At 39.4% G+C, this 26885-nt stretch overlaps 11 protein-coding genes and 2 non-coding genes across 13 annotated transcripts; 5 read left to right on the forward strand and 8 right to left on the reverse strand.

Annotated features, from left to right (window-relative positions):
* Positions 1 to 1454: 1454 nt before the first annotated feature.
* Positions 1455 to 2045, reverse strand: ATC70_010426 (uncharacterized protein; the record flags this gene model as incomplete). Its single annotated transcript, XM_064829642.1, has 1 exon — positions 1455 to 2045. The coding sequence occupies one exon, from the start codon at positions 2043 to 2045 to the stop codon at positions 1455 to 1457; it is 591 nt and encodes a 196-aa protein (XP_064682144.1).
* A 32-nt stretch (positions 2046 to 2077) lies between these two features.
* BAT2_2 (branched-chain-amino-acid transaminase bat2) lies at positions 2078 to 6373 on the reverse strand (the record flags this gene model as incomplete). The annotated part of the gene is made up of 1 exon (XM_064829643.1): positions 2078 to 6373. One exon carries the CDS (start codon positions 6371 to 6373, stop codon positions 2078 to 2080), a length of 4296 nt encoding a protein of 1431 aa, XP_064682145.1.
* Positions 6374 to 7437: 1064 nt separating this feature from the next.
* Positions 7438 to 7520, forward strand: ATC70_010428. The gene has a single exon. It is a non-coding gene; the product is annotated as a tRNA-Leu (tRNA).
* A 250-nt stretch (positions 7521 to 7770) lies between these two features.
* ATC70_010429 lies at positions 7771 to 7853 on the reverse strand. The gene has a single exon. It is a non-coding gene; the product is annotated as a tRNA-Leu (tRNA).
* Positions 7854 to 9953: 2100 nt separating this feature from the next.
* ATC70_010430 (uncharacterized protein) lies at positions 9954 to 10670 on the reverse strand (the record flags this gene model as incomplete). Its single annotated transcript, XM_064829644.1, has 1 exon — positions 9954 to 10670. The coding sequence occupies one exon, from the start codon at positions 10668 to 10670 to the stop codon at positions 9954 to 9956; it is 717 nt and encodes a 238-aa protein (XP_064682146.1).
* A 794-nt stretch (positions 10671 to 11464) lies between these two features.
* On the forward strand, positions 11465 to 14607 carry ATC70_010431 (SGTA_dimer domain-containing protein; the record flags this gene model as incomplete). Its single annotated transcript, XM_064829645.1, has 7 exons — positions 11465 to 11975; positions 12027 to 12196; positions 12256 to 12393; positions 12684 to 13465; positions 13516 to 14076; positions 14126 to 14430; positions 14498 to 14607. 7 exons carry the CDS (start codon positions 11465 to 11467, stop codon positions 14605 to 14607), a joined length of 2577 nt encoding a protein of 858 aa, XP_064682147.1.
* An 89-nt stretch (positions 14608 to 14696) lies between these two features.
* ATC70_010432 (uncharacterized protein) lies at positions 14697 to 15346 on the forward strand (the record flags this gene model as incomplete). The annotated part of the gene is made up of 2 exons (XM_064829646.1): positions 14697 to 14939; positions 14990 to 15346. The coding sequence occupies 2 exons, from the start codon at positions 14697 to 14699 to the stop codon at positions 15344 to 15346; spliced, it is 600 nt and encodes a 199-aa protein (XP_064682148.1).
* Positions 15347 to 15923: 577 nt separating this feature from the next.
* ATC70_010433 (uncharacterized protein) lies at positions 15924 to 16523 on the forward strand (the record flags this gene model as incomplete). The annotated part of the gene is made up of 3 exons (XM_064829647.1): positions 15924 to 16083; positions 16147 to 16269; positions 16324 to 16523. 3 exons carry the CDS (start codon positions 15924 to 15926, stop codon positions 16521 to 16523), a joined length of 483 nt encoding a protein of 160 aa, XP_064682149.1.
* Positions 16524 to 16535: 12 nt separating this feature from the next.
* ATC70_010434 (uncharacterized protein) lies at positions 16536 to 18310 on the reverse strand (the record flags this gene model as incomplete). The annotated part of the gene is made up of 3 exons (XM_064829648.1): positions 16536 to 17887; positions 17987 to 18241; positions 18301 to 18310. The coding sequence occupies 3 exons, from the start codon at positions 18308 to 18310 to the stop codon at positions 16536 to 16538; spliced, it is 1617 nt and encodes a 538-aa protein (XP_064682150.1).
* A 1176-nt stretch (positions 18311 to 19486) lies between these two features.
* On the forward strand, positions 19487 to 20367 carry ATC70_010435 (uncharacterized protein; the record flags this gene model as incomplete). The annotated part of the gene is made up of 2 exons (XM_064829649.1): positions 19487 to 19635; positions 19701 to 20367. 2 exons carry the CDS (start codon positions 19487 to 19489, stop codon positions 20365 to 20367), a joined length of 816 nt encoding a protein of 271 aa, XP_064682151.1.
* Positions 20368 to 21572: 1205 nt separating this feature from the next.
* Positions 21573 to 21857, reverse strand: ATC70_010436 (uncharacterized protein; the record flags this gene model as incomplete). Its single annotated transcript, XM_064829650.1, has 1 exon — positions 21573 to 21857. One exon carries the CDS (start codon positions 21855 to 21857, stop codon positions 21573 to 21575), a length of 285 nt encoding a protein of 94 aa, XP_064682152.1.
* A 204-nt stretch (positions 21858 to 22061) lies between these two features.
* Positions 22062 to 22703, reverse strand: ATC70_010437 (uncharacterized protein; the record flags this gene model as incomplete). The annotated part of the gene is made up of 1 exon (XM_064829651.1): positions 22062 to 22703. The coding sequence occupies one exon, from the start codon at positions 22701 to 22703 to the stop codon at positions 22062 to 22064; it is 642 nt and encodes a 213-aa protein (XP_064682153.1).
* A 1103-nt stretch (positions 22704 to 23806) lies between these two features.
* ATC70_010438 (uncharacterized protein) lies at positions 23807 to 25489 on the reverse strand (the record flags this gene model as incomplete). The annotated part of the gene is made up of 1 exon (XM_064829652.1): positions 23807 to 25489. One exon carries the CDS (start codon positions 25487 to 25489, stop codon positions 23807 to 23809), a length of 1683 nt encoding a protein of 560 aa, XP_064682154.1.
* Positions 25490 to 26885: the final 1396 nt, after the last annotated feature.

Raw genomic sequence — 26885 nt, forward strand, 5'->3', positions numbered from 1 at the left:
TAAGAGGTTGGAACAACGACGGGTTACAACTAGTTGATTTCCTATTGACCTGCCATGTATTATAATTTTTTACTTGTAATAAAAACGTATTCAAATATTAATATAATTTAGATCCTTCATTATTCAAAAGTAAGATAAGATGCGATGATTGGACTTATCATCCATCAGACAGTCTTTTGCGAGAAATGTCTTTTAAAGTTATCAGATGCGAAAGTTATATAGGAGGTAGTATCACTTCAGCACAGTGTTGCTTACGTTGTTGTTACTGCAGTAAAATCAGGTTTAAATAGATTTCACAAAAAAAATAAAGCAATAGTAAAATACAATAGAAATCAACTGTATTTTATTTTGTGTATCAAACGAACTGAAGATCCTGGAATTGAGTAAAAAAAAGAAGAGTTGTGGAATTTGAGGCTTTACAGACTAAAATTCACGGAAAAAAAAGAATAAAAAACAGTAATGTCAACTTGATAAAGGTATATTTTATTATCAAACTGACAGGTGTCAAGTAAACTGAAGTCTCTCTACTGGCCAGGTAGATGATCCTTCTTATATACTATAACAATGGATAAAAGTTCTATTAATTAGATTGACAAATAAGTCAACTCAGATCAACTAATGTCTAATCATGCTAAAAGACAACTCCAGCAAGCTAATCATGATTTAGCTCTGTCTGGATGATGAATAATTAGACTCTCATCCGAAGTACCCTGATCTATCCTTTCCATAAGGATAATTAATATCGATCTAGTAGCATGTATCCGATAGGTACAGTCTTCTTAGTCTATATTAATAGTACATATCTGAGTGTATATCGCTAAGCATACATCTTTAGCATGTATCTGGATATATGGCATGTCTATAGCATATCATATGCATGTCTATAGCATGTCTCATATATAATACAAGTCTGTAGTACATAAAGTATCTGTAGCTAGTATCACGGATATAAGCATGTGTCTTATAGCGTGGATCATGAAGTGCACATCTGAAGCAACAAGCTCATATTGCATTAATCTTGGTGCCTATCCAGATATGGTAAACATCCGTAGTTAATGTCGGAATACAAGTATAAGTCTATAGTGCCATCCATGTCCGTGGTGCCATCTATAGCCTATATCTTATATAGTATGAATCTTATAGTACTAGCGTATCTGAAGTCCATATCTTCTCATGATCATAGTATAAATCGATATCGTACATCTAATCCAGTGTACATACAGTTTATATCTAAATCTGGTAACTGGATGAACTGTCGGAATGCAGATCATAGTGGATGTATTCCACATTTGCCCCCACCAGTTTCAACGCATGTTGACTAATTCAAAGAATTATGTAAACGATCAATGATCTGTATTTCGCATTCGCTGACAAAGATATAACGCAATGTGATAGTCTAAAGGTGCTACTGCAATTTGCATGTTGCCCTGATATATTCCATGACAAACATCACTTTACTGTTCTGCAACGTTGAGTCTCTTAGAGCCTCTCAAACGCTTGTCAGAATCATCACGCTTACGCTTTGATTTGGAGGAAGCAGTGTCACTATTTAGTGCCTGTCTTCTCTTCTCAAGCAGCTCATATTCCTTGATCTTTGCCCAGTACTTACGAATGGTTTGAGGGTTGTTGAACGATGCAGCAGTTTCCCAGGAGTTGGCAGCTTCTCCAAATGTCTTCCATTTTACCAAATACTCTCTATTGTGTTCAGGACCACGATGCGCTCTGATCTCGTCAACCTCATATACTTCTTGTTCGATGATAGACTCGTCGATTGCTACCAGCTTCAATTCAGATGGCACATAGTCGCGATGTAGTAGTTCATTCATATCGTCTTTCAACACATATGTAGATCTTTTCTTTTGAACAACTTGATAAGGTCCATCATAAGCGGCCTCAAGTTTGCTTTCTCTATGCGGAAGTCTTACCATAACCCAATCACCAACTTTGAAGTGTGTAATCTTGTGATGCTTATTGAATCGCGTTGCTTGCTCTTCAATAATGCGTTGTGTTCTTTGGTTAATAGCTGGAAAGACAACCTGGTTCATAATCTCTGCCTTCTTGCGTAGCTCACCGAGAGTCATTGGCTTCTTTGGTAAGTTGTCTTGATCTTAGGATCATCGTAGTCTACGAATCTATTCAATGGTCTAGCAAACATCAATTGAAAAGGTGCACTCTCAGTGCGATACCTAATTTTTGTGTTTATAGCCAGTTGAGTTCCAGGTAGAACCGAGTCCCAGTCATAGATGTGTTCACTGACCATCTTACGAAGTGCATTAAGAATATTTTTAACACCTGATTCGGATGCACCATTGCCCCTAGCGTGGAAAGCCGTAGAGTATCTTTGATTGATGCCAAGTGCTTTACCAATCTCGCTCATCAAAGCACTCTTGAATTCACGTCCATTATCAGATTGTAGTATTTGTACTACGCCAAAGTCTCCAAAGATGGTAGTCAGAGCTCTAGCGACAGTATCAGTTTGTTTGTTGGGCAATGCACGAGTTATAATAAATCTGGTGCAAATGTCGTATACAACTAATATATATATATTGCCATTGTTGGTTGGAGTTAACGGACCAAGAAAGTCAATGCCTATGTGATCAAATGGACCATACGCTACAACGTTTCTCAGTTCATGGTAACCCTTTTGAACTCCATTGTGTCTTGCACATTCCATACATGATTGACAAATTGCCTTTGCATCATCATATAGACCTGTCCAATGAATACCTTCTTCATGTAGTTTCTTGACAATACTAGCGGCACCAAAGTGTCCAAATTCATGAGTTTCACGAAGCAGTTGGTCTCTCTCATTGTCAGGTGGTGCAATGTAAGCAACGCTTTCATAATTGCCCTCCTTGATCTTCATAGCAAGTACATTCAAGTGCTTGTCTTTGTTATAGACTACTTTGTTCTTGGTTAGATAATGCTTTGTTTGCTTATTGTTGCCAATGAATCGTTTCTTGGAGCCTTTGCTTCTCATGATATTCTTTTGTAATTTAGCAATTTTCTTATCACTGTCTCCCGCCAGCTCTGTATGATCTTCTAAAGGTTCATACAAGCGACTAAGTTTGTCAGGTAAGATGTTGTCTAAGCCCTTGATATGAGTGAATTGCAGTTGGGGATACTCGTTTAAAATCTCCATGTAATTTTGAATGACTCTAGTAGGACATTTACATGTGTAGATATAAATCAGAGCTCGATGATCTGTCATAACCTCAATCTCAGGATGCCCGTACAATAAGGGTCGCAAACGAACTAAACCGAATAACACGGCATACAGTTCTCGTCTCAGGACAGGCCAGTTCTGTTGGGATTTGGTCAGAGATTTGCTCAACATCGCCACATAGACTGTGCGTCCTTGATCGTCGCGCTGCGTCAAAATGACTGCAACTGCATATAAGCTAGCATCACATTCAAGATAAAATTTCTTATTCATGTCTGGTGCAGTCAGTAAAGCTTCAGATAACAAGACCTTCTTGATAATCTCAAGTCGTTTGGTGTGCTCATCAGTCCATTTGCTACCAGCATCTGGATCATTTCGTAGAGCATCAATAGGCGCCATCAGTTTTGACAGATTTGGGATGTGTGGTCTCAAATATGAAATAACACCAGCTAGTTGTTTAACCTGTTTGGCAGATCTGCATGGACCCCAATGATCAATGTCAGAGAGACGTCGCATGTCAACCTTGGAAACATGAGGACCAACTACAAAGCCTAGCAAGTAGATGCTAGATCGAAACCAGGAGCACTTTTCAACACCAATCTTTAAGTTGGCATGTGTCAAGCGTCTCAGCACCTCCTTAATCAATTCGCAATGACTGGATAAGGATGAAGATACGAGGCATAGGTCGTCCACATAGACCTCCACGTTGGGCATATCAGAAAACAAAATGTTCATGACAGAGCTAAAGACAGATGTGATTGGGCGCAACCCGAAACAGCAGCCTAACCATCTATACGATTTCCCTCTAAAATTGAACAAAAGCACATTTCTTGATATGTCAGAAATTCTAAATGAAAAATATGCGTTTTTCAGATCGACTTTCGAAAATATTGTCCCCTTCTGCTTGATCCGGGTGAAGATATCCTGTATATTTGGTATCTCAAATTGGTTTGTATTGTTGGGCATATGCTGGTTGATCCTCCGCACATCCATACAAACTCGAGTTTTGGTGGGTTTGCCATCATTGTCCTTCTTTGATACTGCAATGAGAGGGCTGTTGAATAAGCCGTTAGGTCTACACTGTTCTACAATTCCTGCATCCAGCCATTCATTCAATTGCTTTTCGATTTCGGGCATTGCATGATGTGCGATCGGATATTGCTTGACGTAGTAATCAACATTCTCCTTGATTGGTATAGTGATCTCAGATTCAGGCACGTTACAAAACGTTCCAGGCTTGATTCTCTGATTCTCATCAATAGCATCTTGGATGTTGCTCATATACTTATTCTCCTCAGCTTGGGATTCAAAGATTGATGCGGTTTCTGGATCAATAGAATGTTTAGTATCAAAATTGACATTTTCGAAATCGATGCTTTCAAGAAGCTCTGATTTCTCTTCCTCTGTAAGATGTCCAATATCAGCAAACTTGTGAGCAACGCCAGTTAGCCCAATTCTAAGTCGACTCAATGTGTCTACACCCAGTAGCACATCAAAATCGCCTAGGTCCTGAATAAAATTGGATAGCTCAAACGAGTGATCAAATGCAATGTCATTAAGATATCTTATCTTGATAGCTGGTGTTTTACCCAATCTCTTTACTGAATGACTCAGAAAGTTCAAATTGCCTTCAACAGAAATAATATCTTGGGAAGTGAATAGTAATTTATTGTGAAAAATGTTTTTATTTAAGAAGGTGGAATCTGATCCCGTATCTACTTTCGCGATCAAACGGACTGGTTTTCCTTCTTTGCTCTCTAAAATAATAGGAGTCAGTAACTGAAATGGATTGAAACTTTCAGGTACATTTTTCACATTAGACTTACAGTTGAGCGAGGCATCCTCTGCTTCAATCTCGTCCAAGCAAGCATCTATTTCCTCCATGGTGACATCTCCAACAGCATCACCAATGTCAGAATCAGTGCTACTTTCCATGGTAACATCGTTGGTCTCAGAACCAGAACCAGACTTGTTGTCCTTGCGAACAGTGGTTGTTTGTACAGTATGCACACCAATGTTCTTCCTTGATTCTCTCTCCTTCTTCCAGTCGTAGAACTCTTGACAACGATGACCGTAAGCACGGGGCTTACCACAAAAGTTGCAGGTTTTGGGATCAGAGGATGAGGAATTCATAGAATACGGAGCAGCAGTAGTAGCCCGGTTAGGCTTGTTGTCAGAGCCAAAGTGCTTCAATCTTGACTTACAGTCAATGGTGTTGTGGTTGGCATTGCTCCCGCCATGCTTCGCACAGAAATACCCAGTGGCAGATACCCTTGCCATCTTTGTTCTCGAACCAGAACCACCAGAACCACCCTTACACTTACCTCTGATGTCGACCTCAACATCATCATCACCACGATTTTGCTCGTCAACAAGGAACAAAGGCAACACACACTCATAGATCTCGTTGATAGTCCATTTGTGGTTGGAACCATGCTTGACGGACATTTGGTTGACCATCATTTGCTGATTCTTGCGTAACAGCGTGAACTGATAGAACTTGGCTAACATGTTGCTGTTAGGAGGGAAGCCACAATCCTTGACGTACTTCATGAACTTATTCGTATAGTCCTGTAGAGTATCTTTGTTCTTCATGCGCATGCTGAAGAGTTTGGCCATGGATTCCTCAGAGTTGATGGGAGCACCAAAATGTTTGCGGAACAATGCCTTGGCTTGATCCCAATCATTGCATGCCAGAAGATCATTCTTGGTCCATGATTCGAAGTCAAATGGCAGTGAAACAGGCACGTAGCGTTTCCAAACCAAATTTACTTCATTACCGGATGCTCTGATGACGTTCTCAAAAGCACTGAAGAAATGATCGACTGTGGTGAATCTTGGATGGTCAGGCCAATGCTTAGCTTGTCCTACCACCTGGAAACGGGGGATCTCATTGAGATTGACAGGTCTTGCTTTGGAATCAGCCCTCTTAGTAATCGCATTGACTTGCTTGCTGAGCCATTCGATAGACGCAGATGCTTCATCAGCCGCCAAGCGTTCTTCCTCAGTGTAAGTATCACCAGCGTTACGATGGATCTGATCCAAGCGAGCCTGAGCAGTGTCAATCTTCTTGAGAAGATGATCAACTGCAGAAAGTTGAGCGTGCTCATCCACTTGCATAGATGAGTCATAAGGAGAAGAAACACGGATAGAGTCTTGAGCAATATCCTCTTGAGTGTTTTCGGTAGCGTTGTATTGGTTGTGAGACATGATAAAAATAGTTTTTAAAGTAGAATAATAAAATGTAGAGTATAAGATAAAGTGTAAAAGTGATAACCTTTGAGTTGAAAAAAATGTGGAATTTGAGGCTTTACAGACTAAAATTCACGGAAAAAAAAGAATAAAAAACAGTAATGTCAACTTGATAAAGGTATATTTTATTATCAAACTGACAGGTGTAAAGTAAACTGAAGTCTCTCTACTGGCCAGGTAGATGATCCTTCTTATATACTATAACAATGGATAAAAGTTCTATTAATTAGATTGACAAATAAGTCAACTCAGATCAACTAATGTCTAATCATGCTAAAAGACAACTCCAGCAAGCTAATCATGATTTAGCTCTGTCTGGATGAATAATTAGACTCTCATCCGAAGTACCCTGATCTATCCTTTCCATAAGGATAATTAATATCGATCTAGTAGCATGTATCCGATAGGTACAGTCTTCTTAGTCTATATTAATAGTACATATCTGAGTGTATATCGCTAAGCATACATCTTTAGCATGTATCTGGATATATGGCATGTCTATAGCATATCGTATGCATGTCTATAGCATGTCTCATATATAGTACAAGTCTGTAGTACATAAAGTATCTGTAGCTAGTATCACGGATATAAGCATGTGTCTTATAGCGTGGATCATGAAGTGCACATCTGAAGCAACAAGCTCATATTGCATTAATCTTGGTGCCTATCCAGATATGGTAAACATCCGTAGTTAATGTCGGAATACAAGTATAAGTCTATAGTGCCATCCATGTCCGTGGTGCCATCTATAGCCTATATCTTATATAGTATGAATCTTATAGTACTAGCGTATCTGAAGTCCATATCTTCTCATGATCATAGTATAAATCGATATCGTACATCTAATCCAGTGTACATACAGTTTATATCTAAATCTGGTAACTGGATGAACTGTCGGAATGCAGATCATAGTGGATGTATTCCACACTGCACACTCTCTATATCTACTTCCATTTATATCTCGATCAGATCTCAAATTACATATACTACCTAAACGTATTAGCATATGATAAAATATATAAGGAAAGATGGCCGAGTTGGTCTAAGGCGTCACGTTAAGGTCGTGATCTCTTCGGAGGCGTGGGTTCAAATCCCACTCTTTTCACTTTTATTTTTGGTTCAGTTTTGCTTACGTAAGCGATTGTCGTGACTAAAGTGTCAGGTACACATAGTCTTTGTGTGTAATCTTTTAATTTAGTATAAATATCAAATCAGTTTGCAAAACAATAAAGATCATCTTTTATCTCAACTCTATTCTTTTGTATACATTTGCCAAGGTCTACTCAATAATCATATCTCTATACACACAACAACGACAGTTGCTTATATAAGCAAAATCGAATCAAAAATAAAAGTGAAAAGAGTGGGATTTGAACCCACGCCTCCGAAGAGATCACGACCTTAACGTGACGCCTTAGACCAACTCGGCCATCTTTCCTTTTGTATTTGTCATCTTGTAAAATGGATCCAATATGTAAAACTAACAGAGAAATAGAGTGTAACTAATACTTAGTGATTATGTTGAAAGATGCTGTTTATTGAATGCATTTAAAAGTTATATTTATACTATTTCTACGATCGATAATTACTTAATCAATGGAACTTTCGAGTAGATATAGTACTTGATATAGCAACTGATAATCAGATCAATGCCTGCTATCAGTTTCCAGAACCGTCGAGTATACGCTGGCGCCTTTTAGTCGCTTTCTTCAAATTTGGCTTAAACCTAAATTTAGGCACTACATATTTGTTAGATGCTTATATATAGAGATAGTATATGCAATCTGAGATCTGATCGAGATATATAAGGAAGTAGATATGAAGAGTGTGCAGGAAGATTTTATAGCCTTTTAGTTGAATGGATAAAAAGGTGTCTTTATTACTATTAGATTTGGATATTGGTTTTATCCAATATAGTTTGTGTAATGTTGTGTGCTATCCAGGTTATTCGCTGTTTGATGTTCCTGGTAGCTGGCACTCTAGGTTTAAACCTGCACTTCTTATTCTTGTTTGTGTTTAGCCTGTCAATGATATCCTGCAGATTTAAATCACTGTCAGAATACCCTTCAACCCTGACATATTTTTACCATCTTTGTAAGTATATCTAATTTATAGTTAATCTATAGAAAAATTTATGGAGTGTCAACAAAATATAGTAGTTAGTTATAGAATGTAACTTGTGTAACGAGAATTTAATTGTGTTGAAAGAAGATGTTTATCGAATACAATGTAGCTTATACCTATACTATTTCTAAGGTCAATAATTACTAATTCATGGAGCTTTCGAGTAGCCATGATACTCGATAGAACAACTAAAATCAGGTCGATATCTGATATCAGTCTCCACCATGCCAGAACCTTAGAGCATACGCTGGCGCCTTTTAGTCGCTTTTTTCACATTCGGCTTAAACCCAAGTCTGGGCACGACAATTTTATGAAACTGCATGTATATTATAGAGAAACACACGTTATACGGAAGAAGCTTAAGAGAGTATCACGTGATATTCGTGGTCTGTAAGCTTTGATCATATAATAGATGGAAGCACATTGACACATGTAAGAGATCACTTTTAACGAGGTAGGTAATAATAATCTTCCGAAAAGTAGAAAACGGAAATAATTTAAGCTTCTAAAGAGGCCACAAGAATTGGATTTGCCAAAAAAGCTGGCGAATGCAAAGCCATTAGGTATACGTTGCCCAAACGGCGTCATTGTTGTCAACAAATAACATACTGTCGATGAACTTCCAGCTTATAATCACTCCATTTCTAAACATCATTTGCGAAGAGCATCTTTATACGAAATTATGAATATAAAACTTAAGCAGAAGAGTATGATGCTGCAACTGTTTTTGAGACTTTCAACAAAAGTAACATTTGGTTACGGTAAGTATATAGAATCATGACAAGAAAGCTGAGCGCGGTCGTGCTCTTCAATCAGTCGTATTTAGATTTTACTAATAGATAGCAAGTCAACAATATATATTGATCTTCCAAGGCGCTACAGGCATAATCTTGATTGAATTCAGTCATGGATAATTAGATGGCGCCATCTTGGCAAGGATAGCATACTACTGACGAATGTAACTAAGTTCCTGCATTTGATGCTTTCAGCACTTATTCTGATCTACTTCTCTCTACAAATTACACCTTATTTCACAACTTTTTGTTCATCTTTGCATATCAATTTGGCAACGTGGAGACACCCTTTTCATCCGGCGAATCATTGGTAGATCGTATCGCCTTAGCTGTGTAATAGAAGTTAATTTGCCTTTTAAAGAATACAAAAAACATCAAGATGCGATCAGTTGCCAGAAATGCTTAAAGAAGACGCTAATCGTAAAGTATTTATTAACGAGGGGAAACACAACAAGGTGTATTCAACAGCTTTGACATATGATAAGTGAAGTTAAATTAAACTAATAGTCCTCTTCTATAAGAATATGTATACCAGATCAGCATTGAGAAAGGCCATCATAGAAAATACAAAAGATAGAATATATATAATCGTTAGAATACATGAAGCATAACAAAAGCATTCATCTCTTTCGTTTCTTCATGGACTGAAGAGAATATTGTTGCTCTTGAGACTGATAGATAGATGTTAGATGTTGTTGCTGCTGTTGATACCCTTCATTATGCATTAATCCGATAGGCGGGGGCAAATGATTCACATTTGGCGTAGAAGGTGATACCATGCCATGGTGGTGGTGGTGGTGGTGGTGGTGAGAAGAAGCGGAAGAGGAGGAAGAAGTAGGAGGGTGATGATGATATGATGCATTTGTAGTGGCATCTGTCGGCAAAGCTGCTGAAAGATTGTGTATAGAAGGTAGTCTATTGTTATAATTACTACTATTATTGCTGTTATTGTCATTGCTTTTGGTCAAAAAATTATTGACTGCAACCGGATCTAGCTCTTGCACAGGAAATTGGGATTGCAGGATGGTTTTCAACATGTCTTCAATTGCTTTTAATCTATCCTCGATGGCTTCCAGAGCTGCTTTCGAAGGTCCGCCATGAGTTCGTTTATCATCCATTTGTGAAGCTGTTGGATAAATACAGGCGGCATTTGACTTTTGACAATTTCTACATGGTTGCTCTCCATTGCACTTTGTCTTTTTACGACGACATTCTCCACATGCACTCATAATTTTGGCTCGTTTTTTCCGAGGTTCAGTTGTTGCATTGGATGTATTAGTAGCCAAATGTTGTGGTGTTGATTGATGTTGCTGTTGTTGCGTTGTATCTTGCGGCATACTAGATATTGAAGATTGAAAAGAGAGAGAGAGAGAGAGAGAGAGAGAGAGAATGGGAGAAAATTGTTCGTAAATGAAAAAGGTAAAGGAAAGGAGGTTCAATATTATAGATAATATTAAAAAAAAGAGAGGAGAAGGGAGAGGTGTAAAAAGATGGAAGGGGACAATATATATGGATATATATAATGTATGTAATAAGATAGGTAAAAGAGAAAGAAGGGGAATGGAGATATTGAGGATTGAAAGAGGAGAGAGGCGAGACACAGAGGGGCGGGGAAAACAAAAATACAAAAAAAGACAGGAGGGGGGAAAGAATCGGAAAAAGATAAATGTATTCAATTTACTATTGTTATTGGCCAAATCGGGATAAAGCACGGTATACAATGGAAGTGGAATACATTGCACCACAAGAAGGTATATTTTCATCATAGTCGTTGCCATGGAAACGGATTACCTGTCATTCTTAGTTCTCATGGAGCTTCTGCATCTATGTTTGGTCTAGATATGTATAACCTCATCTACAGGGTCGTGTAGATCCATAATCACAGACTCATCTATTTTATGAGAGTCAGTGATTTAAAGCCAATGTTTGAAGTTCTCTCGTCCTACACAAGCTATCCGGATCAGTGAATTCCGTGCTGCTCTAGCTGCAAATGTTGCTTTCTCTCCAATCTCCATCACATGATCTCAAGTACATTACGGGGTCATATTTCGATTGATATCTGAACTATGAAAAGAACGTAAAATGCTGAGCATTTCTCAATTGAAATGTCATACTTTCATTTCTTTCTCATATGGATTTCATTGAGCGTAATAATAGCACAAATGGCAGCGGAAGTAGCACCGATAGCAGCAGCAGCGATAGCAATGAAAGCCTAACTTTAGATAAAGATTCTATCATGGCACAACAACAAAATTACCGTCCATTATCTTGTATGCCACCTAGCAACTCGAGTCAAAATAACAAGAAAAACTCAATCCAAGACAGACTGAACAACATATTCTACACGACGTCTCCAATGCTGGCAGATAGTACATCTATGAATGTTGCTGCATTAACAAAGCAGCACATGACTCGTGCCTCGCAAATGTCCAACAGCGGAGGCACTGTAGCATCTCTAATGGCAAAAACGAAGCAAGTGCAACTGCCTTATGTCATTCATGATTACTCGTCTCATTCAGGCTCATATCATCCTCAACATATCATGGTCAATAAGCCGACACAGCAAGCATCAAGGTGGTCGAGTGGATTGCATGATCATGAACAGTTTGTCACCATCAAATTCGAGAAACCAATAGTGGCTCGTAAGTTTTTCTCCAATTTTCGGGAACTTTTTCTCCAACTGTAACACATAGGTACCATTACATTCGGTAAATTCCACAAGGGCCACGTCTGTAATCTAAAAGAGTTCAAGGTCTTTGGTGGCATGAATCCTAAAGATGACATGATCGAGATTTTACACAATGGTCTCAAGAATGACACTGAGCCGGAGACATTTGCGTTGAAGCACCAGCATGGAAACATGGTATTTATACAAAAATGACATGTCAGTAGACCGTTTCGTCATTAATATAAATTAATTAGATATTCCCAGTACGATACATAAAAATCGTGCCACTTTCAGCATTTGGCGCAAATTTCAATTATAGTATATGGTATGTTGGTGTTCGAGGGATAAATCAGGACAACGTCATTCAGCGTGTATGCACAGAATATGAAAATGTAAGTTAAAAGTTGGGCATTTCGATGGCTGGACCCACTACATGTGTTTTGCAAATTGAGCGCCTTGTCAATGTTTCTTTATACAACAAAATGCCAATGGGTTGATCGAGTACCTATATTTCTATATCAAAATGAACAGCAAGCAGACGGATCAAATATCAGACAGTTCTCAAGCACGCTCAACTATTGAATTATGCAGCTTAAATCGCATTAGAAAATTCTTGGAAACAAACAAAAAGACACATGTGTGGGGCTAGTTTTTATCAGGCATTATTCTAACTTGAAAATAGTTTAGAGAGACTGAAACAACTCGTTTATGCTTGAAATACTTTCGCCAAAAGAACATGATGGATGTATTCCACATTTTGAAAAACAGAACCGGCGTCGAGTTGGAGCACCCTCTTATATCAGAACTACATCGCTATCTAGTCGTTGATGCCAACTTTGCAGCCGCTGAGAAAGTCTTGGATACAGCATATCAGCGCAATATATACCATCCCTACTCGGATAGTGTCACATACACACCCATATGGAGACAGATTCAAGCTTCAGATGAAGATGGCGAAGCGCCTTGTGCGAGGGGTGGTCATCAAATGTGCATCGACGTACAAGACAGAATGATTTACATATTCGGCGGCTGGGATGGCAGACGAGATTTATCGGATTTCTGGTGCTATAATATACACAAGAATCAATGGACGCTACTGAGCATGGACACCCAAATGCAAGGCGGACCAAGTCCTCGGTCATGCCACAAGTTATGTCTTGATCCAGTCAGTAGATCCATATTTGTTTTGGGCAGATATGTGGAATCTCCACCAAACGCAAGCCAGACATTGGAGTCTGATTTCTATCGCTATTACATTGAATTTGATCAATGGGTAAAGATCAATGAAAATACGTCAGAAGCAGGCGGCCCAGAGTTGATTTACGATCATCAAATGTGTGTGGATCCTGAGGGCGAAATGTTGTATGTGTTTGGAGGTAGAACAGTTACTGGAGACACCAATATACAAAACTACAGCGGATTTTATTCATTTAATATCAAAACTAGTCATTGGGAGCTTGTGAGGTGAGACGGCTTCATTGGTAGAAGCCTCTGGACTAACAGGTACTGTGTAGAAATGACGACCTGAAGCCTTCTGCAACAGTGGATGCAATGAAACAAACCTCAGCATTATTGAAATCCCGGGTTGGTCATTCTATGTTATTTGACCAGAGCAATAGATCGTTATACGTGTTTGCTGGCCAGCGAGGAAAGGACTATTTGTCTGATCTCTATCGATATCAGGTGGATACAGATTTTGTTACAGAGATTGTTCAAGATTACTCCAAAGATGCTGGCCCCGATGCAGGTTTTACTCAACGAGCGACGATAGATGAAGACTTGCAGGAGCTGTATGTATTATCAGGATACATGCGCAACTCTGGTGGCGATGTTGTCAGAAACACACTCTGGGTCTATTCTATCAAAAGAAACGAATGGCAAAAGGTGTTTCAGAATGAAAACAGAGATTCTGAATGTTGGGGACGCAGCAGCAAGCTTGAGCCAGGTCCTCGGTTTGCACACCAGATGGTATATGACCCTGTCAGCAAGAGACAGTATATATTCGGCGGTAATCCAGGCGACAATACAGACACGACAAAGCGATTAGACGATTTCTGGGAACTTGTGCTGTCAAAGTAAGTGAACAGTGCATAAAATAGATAGATGGCACTGATACTGCTATAGACCAGATCCCTCCTCCATCTTGCGAAAGAGCTACTACATGATTCGAATGCAGAGGTTAAAGGAACTATGTAGCAAAATATGCAATCGGCAACGCCATCACACTGATGAAGACAATGCTGACACAATGATTGCGTTGGAATACCTGAGAAATCAAGTTGCACCCGTTGTCAATCATGAGAACGAAGTAGAATCAAACGAATTCCATCAAATCTGTGCCAATTTATGCTTACTAGAGACATTGAATGATGACGGGGAGCAAGACGATGGCAGAGACTCCTTCATTTTCGATATTGTTAAATCAGAAGGTGAGGCCAAAGAGCTGTACTTATTTGTTAATATAGACTTTCTGAAATATTTTGTTTGTTATACTAGATGCTTTGTATCTAGAAAGAACCAAGTTATTTGAGAAGTTATTAGAATACATTCCTCAAGATATGAAAGAGCCTTTGGGAAAACTAACAAATGCTGTCAGGATGGTATAAAATCTGCTTTTGTATGCATTATTCTATTTCCTCTCTCTCTCTCTCTCTCTCCCTTCTTCGTCCATAATAAAACATTTGAAAATTACAAAATGATCACTGATCCAGCCTTGAAAAACAAAATGATCCTCATTCACGGTGTCATGATGGCCTTTGTGTGGCTGATTGCTGTGCCAAGCGCTATATTGCTGAGCATGTATGCAAGAAAAAAGAAGAAGCCTTGGGGCCCAAAAGTGCACATGTTGATCATGGCTTCAGCAGCATTCATACCATATACTGTGTCAGCTATTCTGGCATTCACAGTGGCAGGTCAAATCAACCCCAAGCCGCATTCAGTGAGTATGACAAGTGTAGAGTGTAACATTTTGCTGATTCTTACCATTAGAGCATTGGCACTGTCCTATCCGTTGGCTTATGGTGCCAAGTAACATTGGGTGTGGTGAATCACCTCGTATTCAGATATAGACGGAAGAATAATTGCCTACCCAATAAAAGACCATGGAACAACTATGTTCATATATGGCTTGGCTCTATTCTGGCCGTTTTAGCATTGGTCAATATACCATTGGGCATGAGAATCAAGAGAGCGCCCATGTCCTTCTTCATTGGATACGCTGTATGGGTTACTGTCCTTGCTAGTGCGTATCTGTACTTGACTTGGATGAAGGAGGAAGCGACTCACGCATCCATTGAGCACAAGACACATCCTGAAGAGATTAAAATTGCCAATGAAACCAAATAATAAACTATTGTGTCCAAATGTAAATGGCCAAGTAATCATGAATCAATTGAAAGCCAGTTTTTTTTTTTTTGATATAAATAGCTGCAACTGTTTCTTGTGGGTCTCTCTTTTTTTTTTTTTGTTTTGTTTTCTCTCTCTCTCTGCATAGAGTTACAAACAATCAGGAATGTCAACCGTATTGACAGAAACCGCTGGCCAGCCAATATTACAGCTGAATACGACGAAATACATATCCAACTTCACCACAATAGAGACATCAGCAGAGATTTCAAAAAGAAGCAGGGCGGATGAAGTCAAAAGTAGCAACTCTAACACACTTTCACATGCTTTCCTAACAGCCATCCTATATACATTACATTTCATATACATATCATTCATTGCGTTCAAATCATTATACTCATATCTAGAAAACCTATTCAGAAACACTCATCAAAACCAACATGATATCCATCAACGTATACAGTTTGATAAAACACAATTAACAAAGATACCAGAGCACCTCACTATCAATGTGTCAAGGGAATTAGCCAGCACAAGGTCATGTAAGGAATGGGAAAAGCTCATGTATGATATATCCATGTCAACATGCTGGGCTTGGGATTTTGGTATCAAGGAGGTGTCTGTGTACGATGCATCTGGCATCATGAAATCAGTGTCAGTTGATTTGTACAAACAACAGTCTACCATCTTACATGATTACATGATCAAATACAACAAAGGAGAGAAAATCAGACCAGGTACGATGTCTTTGGGCTGCCAATGTGTGTCATCCACGATATTGACTCTTTTACGACCTGCAGCTCTTAAATTCTCCATTCTATCCGTTGAAAATGGCAAACAGCACATGGGACAAGTGGTGCAAGAAATGGCAAAGGACCATCCTGATACAATCGATATCCCATTAGTGGATCACTACATGCACAGTAAGCGAATGCTCGAAAAAATGCTGTTAATTATGTATTAATTAAATATTTTAGTGGACTCTGTGTCTGATCCTGACTTGATGATACTGTACGATGGCCTTCCACATAACTATGTTTCATTGGATGGCTATCCTCCTTGGCATATACGTTTGACTGAAATTGCAAATTGTTCAAATTACCATCATTTGAACTATCATGTGTTTTCCAAAAGCTTGTATAGATTCTCAAAAGTAGAGCAGCGATTTGGTCATTAAAACATGGACAGTTTATTTCTTTTTATTGTTGTTGTCAAATAATAAACCACCAATCAGTTTGTTGAGCGATTTCTTTTCTTTCGTGGGATGCTGTTTCTCTTGGAATGAACTTGATCTGCTCGCTGTGTATTTGGTACTGTCCGCAAATTCGTCTGTGAGGAATCGAAGCCCCTGAATGTAGTGTGAAAAATGAATACAATTTCCGCAATTGCAGTTTTCTTGATCTTGCTCAGTCTTGATATTATGATTCTGATGTACGCTGCAGAAATTGCATTGTGTTGTGCCGTGTTGATGTCTCATCGCCTCTTCACAAAGAAGACAGGGACACGCTTCGTTGTTTTTGATCAGTCGATGCTCGTCGTAGCTTTTGTATAGATGCAATGCGTCTGTTTGAAAGTAGGCTTTGGCTTGATTCAGGTTGGAGAGAAACATGTCTGCTCTTTTCTTATTGCTAAAGTGCAACGGCGGGAGGATTTTGCTTTTAAGCGTATAGATTGTATTAGCAGTTGTGGCGTTGGATGGCGATGATCGCTTGGATATGTCTTCTGGTACACTAATGACACTGGAGTTTTCACTGTTGTTGGCTGTGGTGATCAGATGCTTGGGTGAAGGAGGCGGAAACACGTACGATTTGGCAAGGTGACTACAGGCAACAATAAATTCATCAGAGCATGAATAGGTTGGAAATAATTGATTGAACAATGCTGTATAATCCATCTTCATTCTATGAAATGCTGCTTCATCTCCAATGTCAAAGCACTTTTCCGTCCTCTTTCTCAATTCCTTCTCCCATGACGTATCGTTGAACAGCTTGCACAGATAGTGAATGTCGTTATGCAGTTGTTGACTATCGCTCTTTATGCTTTGACATAGTTCGTTGAATTGGGGTATCCAGACTTCGTCCGCTGATTGTGCAATGTCGCCGATAATCATCTTTAGATTCTCCCTCAATTGCGGTCGGTTGGTTTCCAGCATTCGTTTAGATTGTACCTCATTTTTCAGCTGCTGCAGTTTTTCAGTGATCTGACCGCATGTATCTTTGATCCAAGCATTGTTCTCTTCAAGACTTTTACGACCCTTGGTCATCAATGCACCTGTGTCGGACTCCTTGTTTATCTTCTGAGTGTAGGTTTCTGCAATGTCTTTGCTGGTTTGATCCAATATACTACGGATATGGTCAATTTCGTTCTCTTGGGATAGTTGAGTCGCATCAAATTCTACGCCTGCTTCTTTGGCCAATCGAACAATGTTTTCTTCTAGCTGTGTCGTATCAAATTCATCCAGTTGCAACTTGCTGTCAGGATTTGCTGGTAACGCTTTATCTATATTCAAAGGTCTTTTATTCATATCAGCACCTTCTAAGCCTATGCATATATATGTATATATATACACACACACACAACATTTGAAGAAAGGTTATCACCACGTGCAGTAAGGTTCTACAAAATTTAAAAAAAGATTACCATCATAAACGCTTGTTGATTTCCTGATTCTTTCAGCGTTTGGGTTTGGCTTTGCACTGTTTATGATGAGGCTTTTTCGTCGCTGATGAACCATCAAGTTGGACACATCTGACTCTTGTGGTTGAGGCAGTGGTTGCTGATGAATCTCTCTCGATTTGGCAACAGAGTCGAATTTCTCACTGGATTTCCAGTCTGGTTTTGATAGTTTCTCAACAGCATTAGCCAACTCTTTCTTTTTCTTTTTGTTCTGGTATCCTTTTCCGGTTTGTAAGTAAATACCAGTCCAAAGAGAAAGAAGTGCATTCTTTTCATACCTGAAAACATGATGGCCTCCTCAATAAAACCAAAAGAAAACAGGAAAAAAAAAGAGGAAGGGCTAATAAAAAGAAAAAAGAACTTTAATGAAAAGGCATATAAATAAATGCTCTTTGTTACATTTCGGCCGAGCCACACTAGCTGATAGTTACATTTTTGGATCTATGTAAAGAAACTGATGACCAGCGACCACATACATGCTAAACTAGCCTGATGTCCAACATACGGTCAGTACCATCAAATGCTTTATTTTGATGGTAAATGTATTGATACCGAGGATAAATCGAATGGCAATGTATTCATAGCCTCACGTGTAGGTGCTGCTCTATCAAAGTGTACCTGAAATGCTATCACTGGCCAATCAGACTGGCTTTGTTGTTGCCAGAACATCGACCATATTGAGTGTACATGGATAAGATTAACGTACAGGGCTATGACCTAAATTACCATATCATAGCCATTTTACCAAAACAGAGATTCGAGATGTATTTTATAGACCAGAATTACCAGAAATGCCTACCTTGATGATAAGTTTTGCATTCATGAGAGTCTGCGTTGAACATGGCCAAAGTTAATTTGACATTACAACAACTATCTATCGAAATTTAAAATGCTTGAATACAGAAAGCAATCTACAGGCATCCTAATGTTCATTTTCATATAGAAAAGCGGGATAAGGGCCAAGTATGTTAAGTTCTTTTGGGAGATGAAGTCAAACAGACAATTGTACCTGGGTTTGTGCAACTTTGTCTCACCTAGTTTGCTTTGTTTGGCTATCCGATCTTCGCCATTCTCTTTGTGAGAATGATTAAATGAAAAACTTTAATCGAAGCAGCCTACAAATAGCATTACAAAGAGCAAATATCAGAATGAATTACTTATTAGCACTTGAGAATATTTGGTTTTGACACACAGTATGAGATTCAATTATTAGGCTTTAGAGCATCTCGCATCTCTTTGAAGAACTAAATAAGGACCATCAAAGAGGAGAAACGTTTCATCACGGTCAAAGTCTTATATACGAGTAATCCAGAGTCATCGCTTATCAATTTCAATAACAGGTCCAACGGGTATTAAAATGCACTTCACTCATAAAGAGCGAAATCTCTTGTCTAACATCATCTCGTCCCTTTTTTCATTACTTTCTCACACTCTTTTTTTTTCCCTCTGATATATCAATTAAACATGTCTACAGAACTCAAATCATCACAGAACAAACAGCAAACGCCACTGTTATACACAAAAGAGCGCTTATTGAAACTATATGGTGTCGATCTTATTGCAGCTGTTTCATCGGCTGCCATGGTTTCCCCCTTTATCGCTGTGGTCGACAGGTAAGCGAGCGATGCCCGGTGTCATTTATCTTGATCCTGCCATACTTACGGCTTGAAATGTACAGATCTATCATTGAAAACCTGAATGGCAAGCGTAAGCTGGTAGACGGTTTGAAATTTGGCCTCAAATCATTCGCATCACATCCATTTCACTTCACAACATCCCGACAATTTGGCATTGTGCTTGGTCTCTACTTCTCAACATACGCTACCGCCAACATTGTAGACACAACCTGCGAACAATACTCTGTAGATGCATCTAAGACACCCCTCTACAAGTTTGCTGCCACCTCTATTGTGAACATCTTCCTCTGTGTGTACAAGGACAAGGTGTTTGCCAGTATGTTTGGTGTGTCTGCCAGCAAAGCGCTCCCAAAATTGAGTTATCTGCTATTCGCAGCTAGAGATTCTCTTACGATTGCAGCTAGTTTTACTGCTCCAGCTTACATTGCCAACGCTCTTCAAAATAACTCTATTGTATCGAGCGAGAAATCTGCCAATGTGGTCGCACAGCTTGTATGCCCTGCAGCAGTTCAATTGGCAAGCACACCTGTACACTTGTATGCACTCGATCTGTACAATAGACCTGGCGCTTCCCTCGCCATGAGAGGTCAATTGATCAAGAAGGAATACGTAAAGAGTACGCTCGCTAGAATTGGACGTATCGGTCCTGCTTTCGGAATTGGAGGCGTGGGAAATACTTTCTTTAGAAGCTATAGAACTTTGATCTAATGTAACTGAATGTGTAATCTGTGCTGAATACCGACGACCGTATAGAGTTCCTCGTTGCACTGTATTTTTAAATCATTATAACGTAATAAATTTATTGTCCCTACACACTTTCAAACCTCAAAAAGGAAAGAAGTTGATCTTACAAGTATTTCGGTGGATGGGTGTTATTAGACGCCAGACTTCAAAAAAAAAGTATCTCTAAAGATAGTACTATGTACTTTGCCACCTATTTTTCATTGGCTTCAAAAGGATCTAGTATTGCCTTCATGATTAGAAGGGCATTGAGTTTGCCAGCCGGCCCCACCAGCCAAAACTAATTCCAGCTCAGACTCATAGTTTAATTGGGATTGGCCAAATTTCGAAAATTTTCGACTTGATTGAACTGTTTTTAAATATTCGACTATATAAAAAGTGATAATCATCCCATACTTCTTTAAGTTGTCCCTGGTGGTAGGGCGAAGTGGTAAAACTCCCGTATGCCAACGGGAGGATCCCGGTTCAAATCCTGGTGAACGCAAGTTGTTTTAATTTTTTGACGTAGTACTGATGTCCTCGTTTGGTGTTTTGTACTCTATCCATTATCTATATTTTGACGATTTCCGCAAGACTGTATTGGCTCTAGGTGTCGCACCTTATTAGTAGTAGATTTCTTTCCCAACTTAGTTCAAAAATATCTTATTCCCCTTCATTGCAGACATTGGGTCCACCAACAGTCTTTTCTATCATTCAGTATGACATTTAAAGGACTTTAAATAAAACCTGAAGCTCGACTACCGTACAAAAAAAAATACTTCGTTGAGCTTTCTTGGAGTGCTTTTCAAGGCGCATCCAACGGTACCAAGTAATATAGATGTTTTGAATAAACTTATTGAGCAATTCATGAAAATATGAAAAGAGGTTTTTGGCCAAAAAGTCGAGATTTTACATATCAAGGTCCCACAAAGATGATTTCAGGGATTGCATTGGATTGTTAGAAGCATTTTGAGTTAATACATGCTATAGTAAAACTCTTCATCATCAGGGTCAAAAACGCGATCGTTTGATTTTCGATGAATTTTTTTTTTTTTTTTTGTATGGATGTTGCTTATTTATTAGTAAATATACGAATATAATAAGAACATCAAATGATGGACAAGTGCATATAACAAAGTGACTTGCCATATATAAATCTATTGAAACTACTACTAATATTAATGCTTGAGATCTTACAATCTCATCACTTCAGCACAGATCGTGTTGGTGACATTGTTGGTATCAAAAGGCACTCCTTCGAATGTTAGTAGGAGGTGGAATCTCCATATCATACGAATGGTGGCAGCAAACAGGTCGAAGATTGTAATCTTGATATCTAAGTTGTAGATGAAGTATTGCTTCAGGTTCAAATTGACTATGGATTGGTATACTTGCTGTGGATTAGCAGCTTTGGGGTATCCCAGGAATTGTTCAAAGATGTCGGACCAAATGTCGTTTTTGTGGGGGCAGCTAACCATGAGATGTTTGGCATCTTCAGTATCATTGCAGAGGGTACATCATCTTCGGCGTTCCTCAGTCGTCGAACGAAAAGAGCTGATTTACTTGGGCATTGCTTATGGATCATTCTATACCAGACATTTCTCACAGAGTGGTGCATGTTTTGATGATAGAAGTGTTTCCACTGGACTTTGCTGATGGTATGATTGAACTTTCGTCCAACATCAAGGTTGTCTATGTCCAGCATAATTGATCTCAAGTCTTTGTTCGTCATTCGAAGCATTGGGGCGATCTTGGTAATTAAGCATAGCAACGAAAGGCTGTAGATCTAGATGAGCCTCCATGTTTCTTGTATCCGCAAAGGATTTCAATTTGATGTTCCCACAAAGAAGACCTCTTTCTATCTGGTTCCTGATGTTTGATCGCTTGCATTCACTTCTTGACTTTAGCTGCAGAGTACTTGTTTCCTGATCGATGGGGAAGAAGTCGTGAACTTTGCTCTCCCTGATCGAGTCTCTGCTTGTATATCCCATAGCTACTTCCTCATTGTCAAAATCAAGAATTTCCAGCACTGGCAATGACAAGAGTGTCATGACATTTGGTTTGACAGACCAAGCGAGTGAGAGTGGAGAGTGCTTCATACAAGTATCTATTGCCTCGAACATCATGTAATAAGGGTGAAAGCCTCTTAACTGGTTTTTGTATCTAGCCGTTTTGAACAGTATAGGGATTATGTGCGATGGTGAGTCGTGAGACATCTTCAAATAATCCACTAGTAACCTATAAGTGAGACCAGGTATGTTGTTGCTGTTTTCTGTTAGCAAAGCGTTCAGATATCTGAATTGCAGAACCTTTTGTTGAGCCATTATATCAATCAGTCCTAAACCGCCTTACCTTGGTAGGAAGAGAGAATTGCCCTTTAGAGGTGGATGCAGGCCAGACATTACAAACTGATAAATGATTGAGGTTATCTTCTTGACTGTGTCTTTGGGCAGGGAAACGATCCGAATGACATGCCATAGTTTGGACAATATCATAGTGTTGGCAATATTCGCTTGGCCGTACAGTGAGACTTGCCGTGCTGCAAACCTTTCAACAGCAGTAGTAATATCACCCAGCAGTTTAGCAATGTATACGTCTCTTTGTTGATTGCAGAACCAAATTGGATAATCTAGGTATTTTATAATTCCTGTAGACGTAGAATCATACCAATTGATTTTGAGATTGTTTGTTGCATGATCTTGAATTAGGCCATCAGTTGGGCTTGTCATTCTTCCACCATGAAGAGGGAAGGCCACGGACTTGTCGTAGTTGATCTTGGAGTTCGAGGCCTTGTTGTAAGTTCTCAATCTTTCTTCCAGATCAAGAAGTTCAGTCCGAGACTTGACGAATGTCAGGACATCATCCGCATATGCGAATACTTTCAATGGAGGAGGAGCCACTCAACTATTTGTTCTCTTGCTTATAGGCTTGACGTGTTGGAGACTATACCCCGAGGTAGTTGTACTTTTGGTCACAGATAGCAGAAATGGTTCAATAGCCAAGTTGAACAGCATTGGTGATATACTGTCTCCTTGTCTGATGCCGCGTCTTTGCTCGATAAGATCTGTTAAAAAGCCATTGACATTCACTTAAATTGAGTTGTCGAAGAATAACTTGCAGATGCATTGGACAAACTGTTTTGGAAAACCAAACTTCACTAGGACCTTGGATATATACTGGGGATGTACCTTATCGTACGCTTTGGCGTTGTCCAGCATAATCCCAGCATATTCGACAAATTTTTCAGAATTGTTCCATCTTGCTTCACGTGCATTGTCTACAATCACTTTCAATGACATCCCATGGTCTCCAATGTATCTACCTCTCAAAAAACCACTTTGGTGGGGGCCTATAAGGTCACTTGCTACCTCTATGAATCGTGAGTTAAGTAGTCTGGTAAACACTTTGCAATCAGAGGCTATTGGGGTTATTGGATGGTAGTTGATGATCCATCCAAGACCATTTCATCTCTGGCATTAGTCTCTTGCTGTTTAATCTGCTTTTTACCAGGACCTTCGCTGCCCTCTACTGGAGGGGTAGAAGCCAGTTCATCAATAGATCGCTTGGGATGTTCCTCAGTAGGTTCATCTACACTCTTCTTGTGCCCAGAGTGTCGTAAGTTATATCTACTTACATTGTTCTGAACAACCTTAGGAGATTCCCCATCGCTATCTTCCTCGCTAGTAGACTTGACATACTCCTCATCACCAAAGGAATTATTGTCCTCCTCCTCGAGATGTCCATTGGGAGCATTCTCTTGTGAAAGGCTACCGGCCTGAGATTTCCAACCCTTGGATTCAGCAACCTGAGATTCACCATCCTGAGATTCACCATCCTGAGATTCACCATCATGAGAGCCATCTTTCTGAGATGCACCAACTTGAGATTTATTCATCTCCTCTTGATCCCTGTTATCAAAAACCTCTTCCATTTGCATATCCTTGCTGTCGTTCAAGTTGGTTGAATGTCCTTGGACGTTTTCAGCGTCGGAACCAGACTCTGGCTCGTCTGCTGAAGATACTTCCCCCTTGGAAAGTGCCTCATCATCGCTTGGGGATTTCGACGAAAGGGATGTAGCCTTCCTTTTCCCCTTCTTGTGGTTGAGGTACTTAGGAGGGTCCACATTCATTAGATCTAAAAGGTCAACCTTTCTACCTATAGGTTTAGGTTGGGCAACATTCTCTTGCTGGCGATGTTGACCTTGTTTGTTGTGATCATTAGTTTTCTTCACTCTATTCCATGAAGCTAATGGGCACCCGGCGATGAGATGTTCCAAGCTTCCGCATCGGAAACATGCTTTCCTCTTTGTCCGAGGACAATCAATTTTGATATGATCATCAGTGTGACAGTCTTGACAAATTGGGTTCATGTTACTCCAAACCAAATGTAGCTTCTCCTTGAAATTACCAAACTGGATCTGAGGGGTAAGTCCAGCTGCATAATTCTTTAATTTGTCCCTATTTAGAGTGACAAAACCGCCACCAGTAAACCAATTACCATCCTTGGTATAGCTAAGATCAAGATTGAGAATGTCCCCATATTTTTGGAAGGTCTCCACCATCAAAGGCTTCAAAACTTCTTCAGTTTTGTAAGGAAGCTCAGAGACACCTACTCTGAGGATGTTGGGATTTTTGTCCAAAGCATTGTTCACCTTGATTATCTTCCCTTGTAAGACGAGTTCCTTGTTCAGAGCCTTCTCGCAATCTTCCTGGCTTGGAAAATTGATTTCAATGACCTTATGGTTCTTGCCAACCATACGTGTTCTAATTCCCAATCCTTTGGAATAGTGATCTCGAAGACAAATGAGCAAGGGCTTCTCTCTGAATACCATCCCAGCAAATTGAGAACAATCAATGACGAGAGAGTAGTCATCTTTAGCTTCTACGAACGTTGAGTTGTAGTCCAAAGGTCTGCCAGTTGTGGAGGCGTTGTTGTCGATAGCTGGAGCAATGTTGAAGGTTGTTCGCTTCTGACTCTTGATAACTTGAAAAAGTGATGCATAGGTAAAAACGTTGTTGCCTGGATTATGGCTAGAATCCAGCGTGGAACCTCCATTACTGGAAATTCCACCTTTTTCTGCTATTTTGTGATCTTTAGCGGAAAAAGCCATGATTTTCGATGAAAACCATGAGGTACTGCCCATGATTTTTGGTCCTTTTTTGGCCATTTTTTTTTTTGGCCCAAAAAGTTGAGCAAAGGTGTCAGGAAGTTACTATTACTCGAATACAATTGTTTGGCGTCATTCCGGTGTCTCAGAAAGTTCTACATGTCAAGACATGAAGGCTTGAAAGCTGTCAAACTTGGTTATGTATTGCTTTATAGAATGTATTTACACGGCATAAATCACATCTTTGGTAGCTGTAATTTACTGGAAAGGCAGTTCTGTAACTTAAGCAATTTTTAATTCGAATAGGAGGCATATCGATTCTGGTAAAGCTGATTCATGCAAACTTTGATGCCTTATGTTGTTGGTAAGCTTATTGACAGTGTATATGAAAACCCGAATTTGCTGCTTGAATATTATGGTTTTGCACATTCGCTTCGCTACGGCAAACCCCTCTTATTATAGGCCAATATCATTAAATGTTGGGTTAGATGCTTAGTTGTCATGGTTTTTCACTTTCACTTCGCTGCGGTAAAACCGCCTCATCGGTCAATGTTACCAAATGATGAATTAGATGCGTTATGTTCTTGGTGGATGGGCTTAGTACCTCTTCCAAACCCCCCCTCCTCAATGCCGGCTTCGCCGGTAGTTTATTCACCTTGTACGGTACTCAATTCTTTAACTTTTTGAAAGGATATGATTTGTTTGTCTAATTTGTAAATGCTTTACAGTATATAATGACGGATGGATTAAACTCGTACGTTGTTTGGTGAGTGCATACCTATTTCTTAAAGCTGATACAAGCTATCATATCTACAGGCAAACCTAAGCTGCGATTGCTTTAAAAAACAATATAATTGACAGTACTGGTAGTGGCTTCAGCAGAGAGATACCATCCTGCCGCGGCCAGCAACACCCAGTGATAAGGATTTTGCCCAACCAAGATGATATGTTACTGCAGCAACCTTAACCTAAATCAAGTATAACGCTCAACATCAAAGTAACTCTACAACGTACATTTCTATCATTAAGCTAAATCATAATTTCTCTTGTTATTTGAGAACAGATACTTACTCTTTTTTACTAATTACTTTAATAGTGCTGTATCGCATTTCTTTTCGAATGAATCACGATAATGTTGATCAAGATCGATGATTTCCGAAAAGGCGCCCTCAAAACAAAGCATTATTCAGTTTACAGTAAAAGTCGTCTATAGCTGGCGCCATCAAGTGAGTCTTTGAAAGAGCTTTAAATGAAAGATAGAGCAAAAGAGCATGAATTAGAGCTTCGCAAGTAACTTGAGTTTAGGCCGAATTTGATCGATTGCTCTCTCCGTTGTTACTGGAATTTGGTATGCTTTCACAACAGGTACTGATCACAAAGTTTGGTCAACCCTGGGTAG

This window comes from Mucor velutinosus (assembly GCF_035048745.1).
Source record: "Mucor velutinosus strain NIH1002 chromosome Unknown tig00001564, whole genome shotgun sequence".
NCBI lineage: Eukaryota > Fungi > Mucoromycota > Mucoromycetes > Mucorales > Mucoraceae > Mucor > Mucor velutinosus.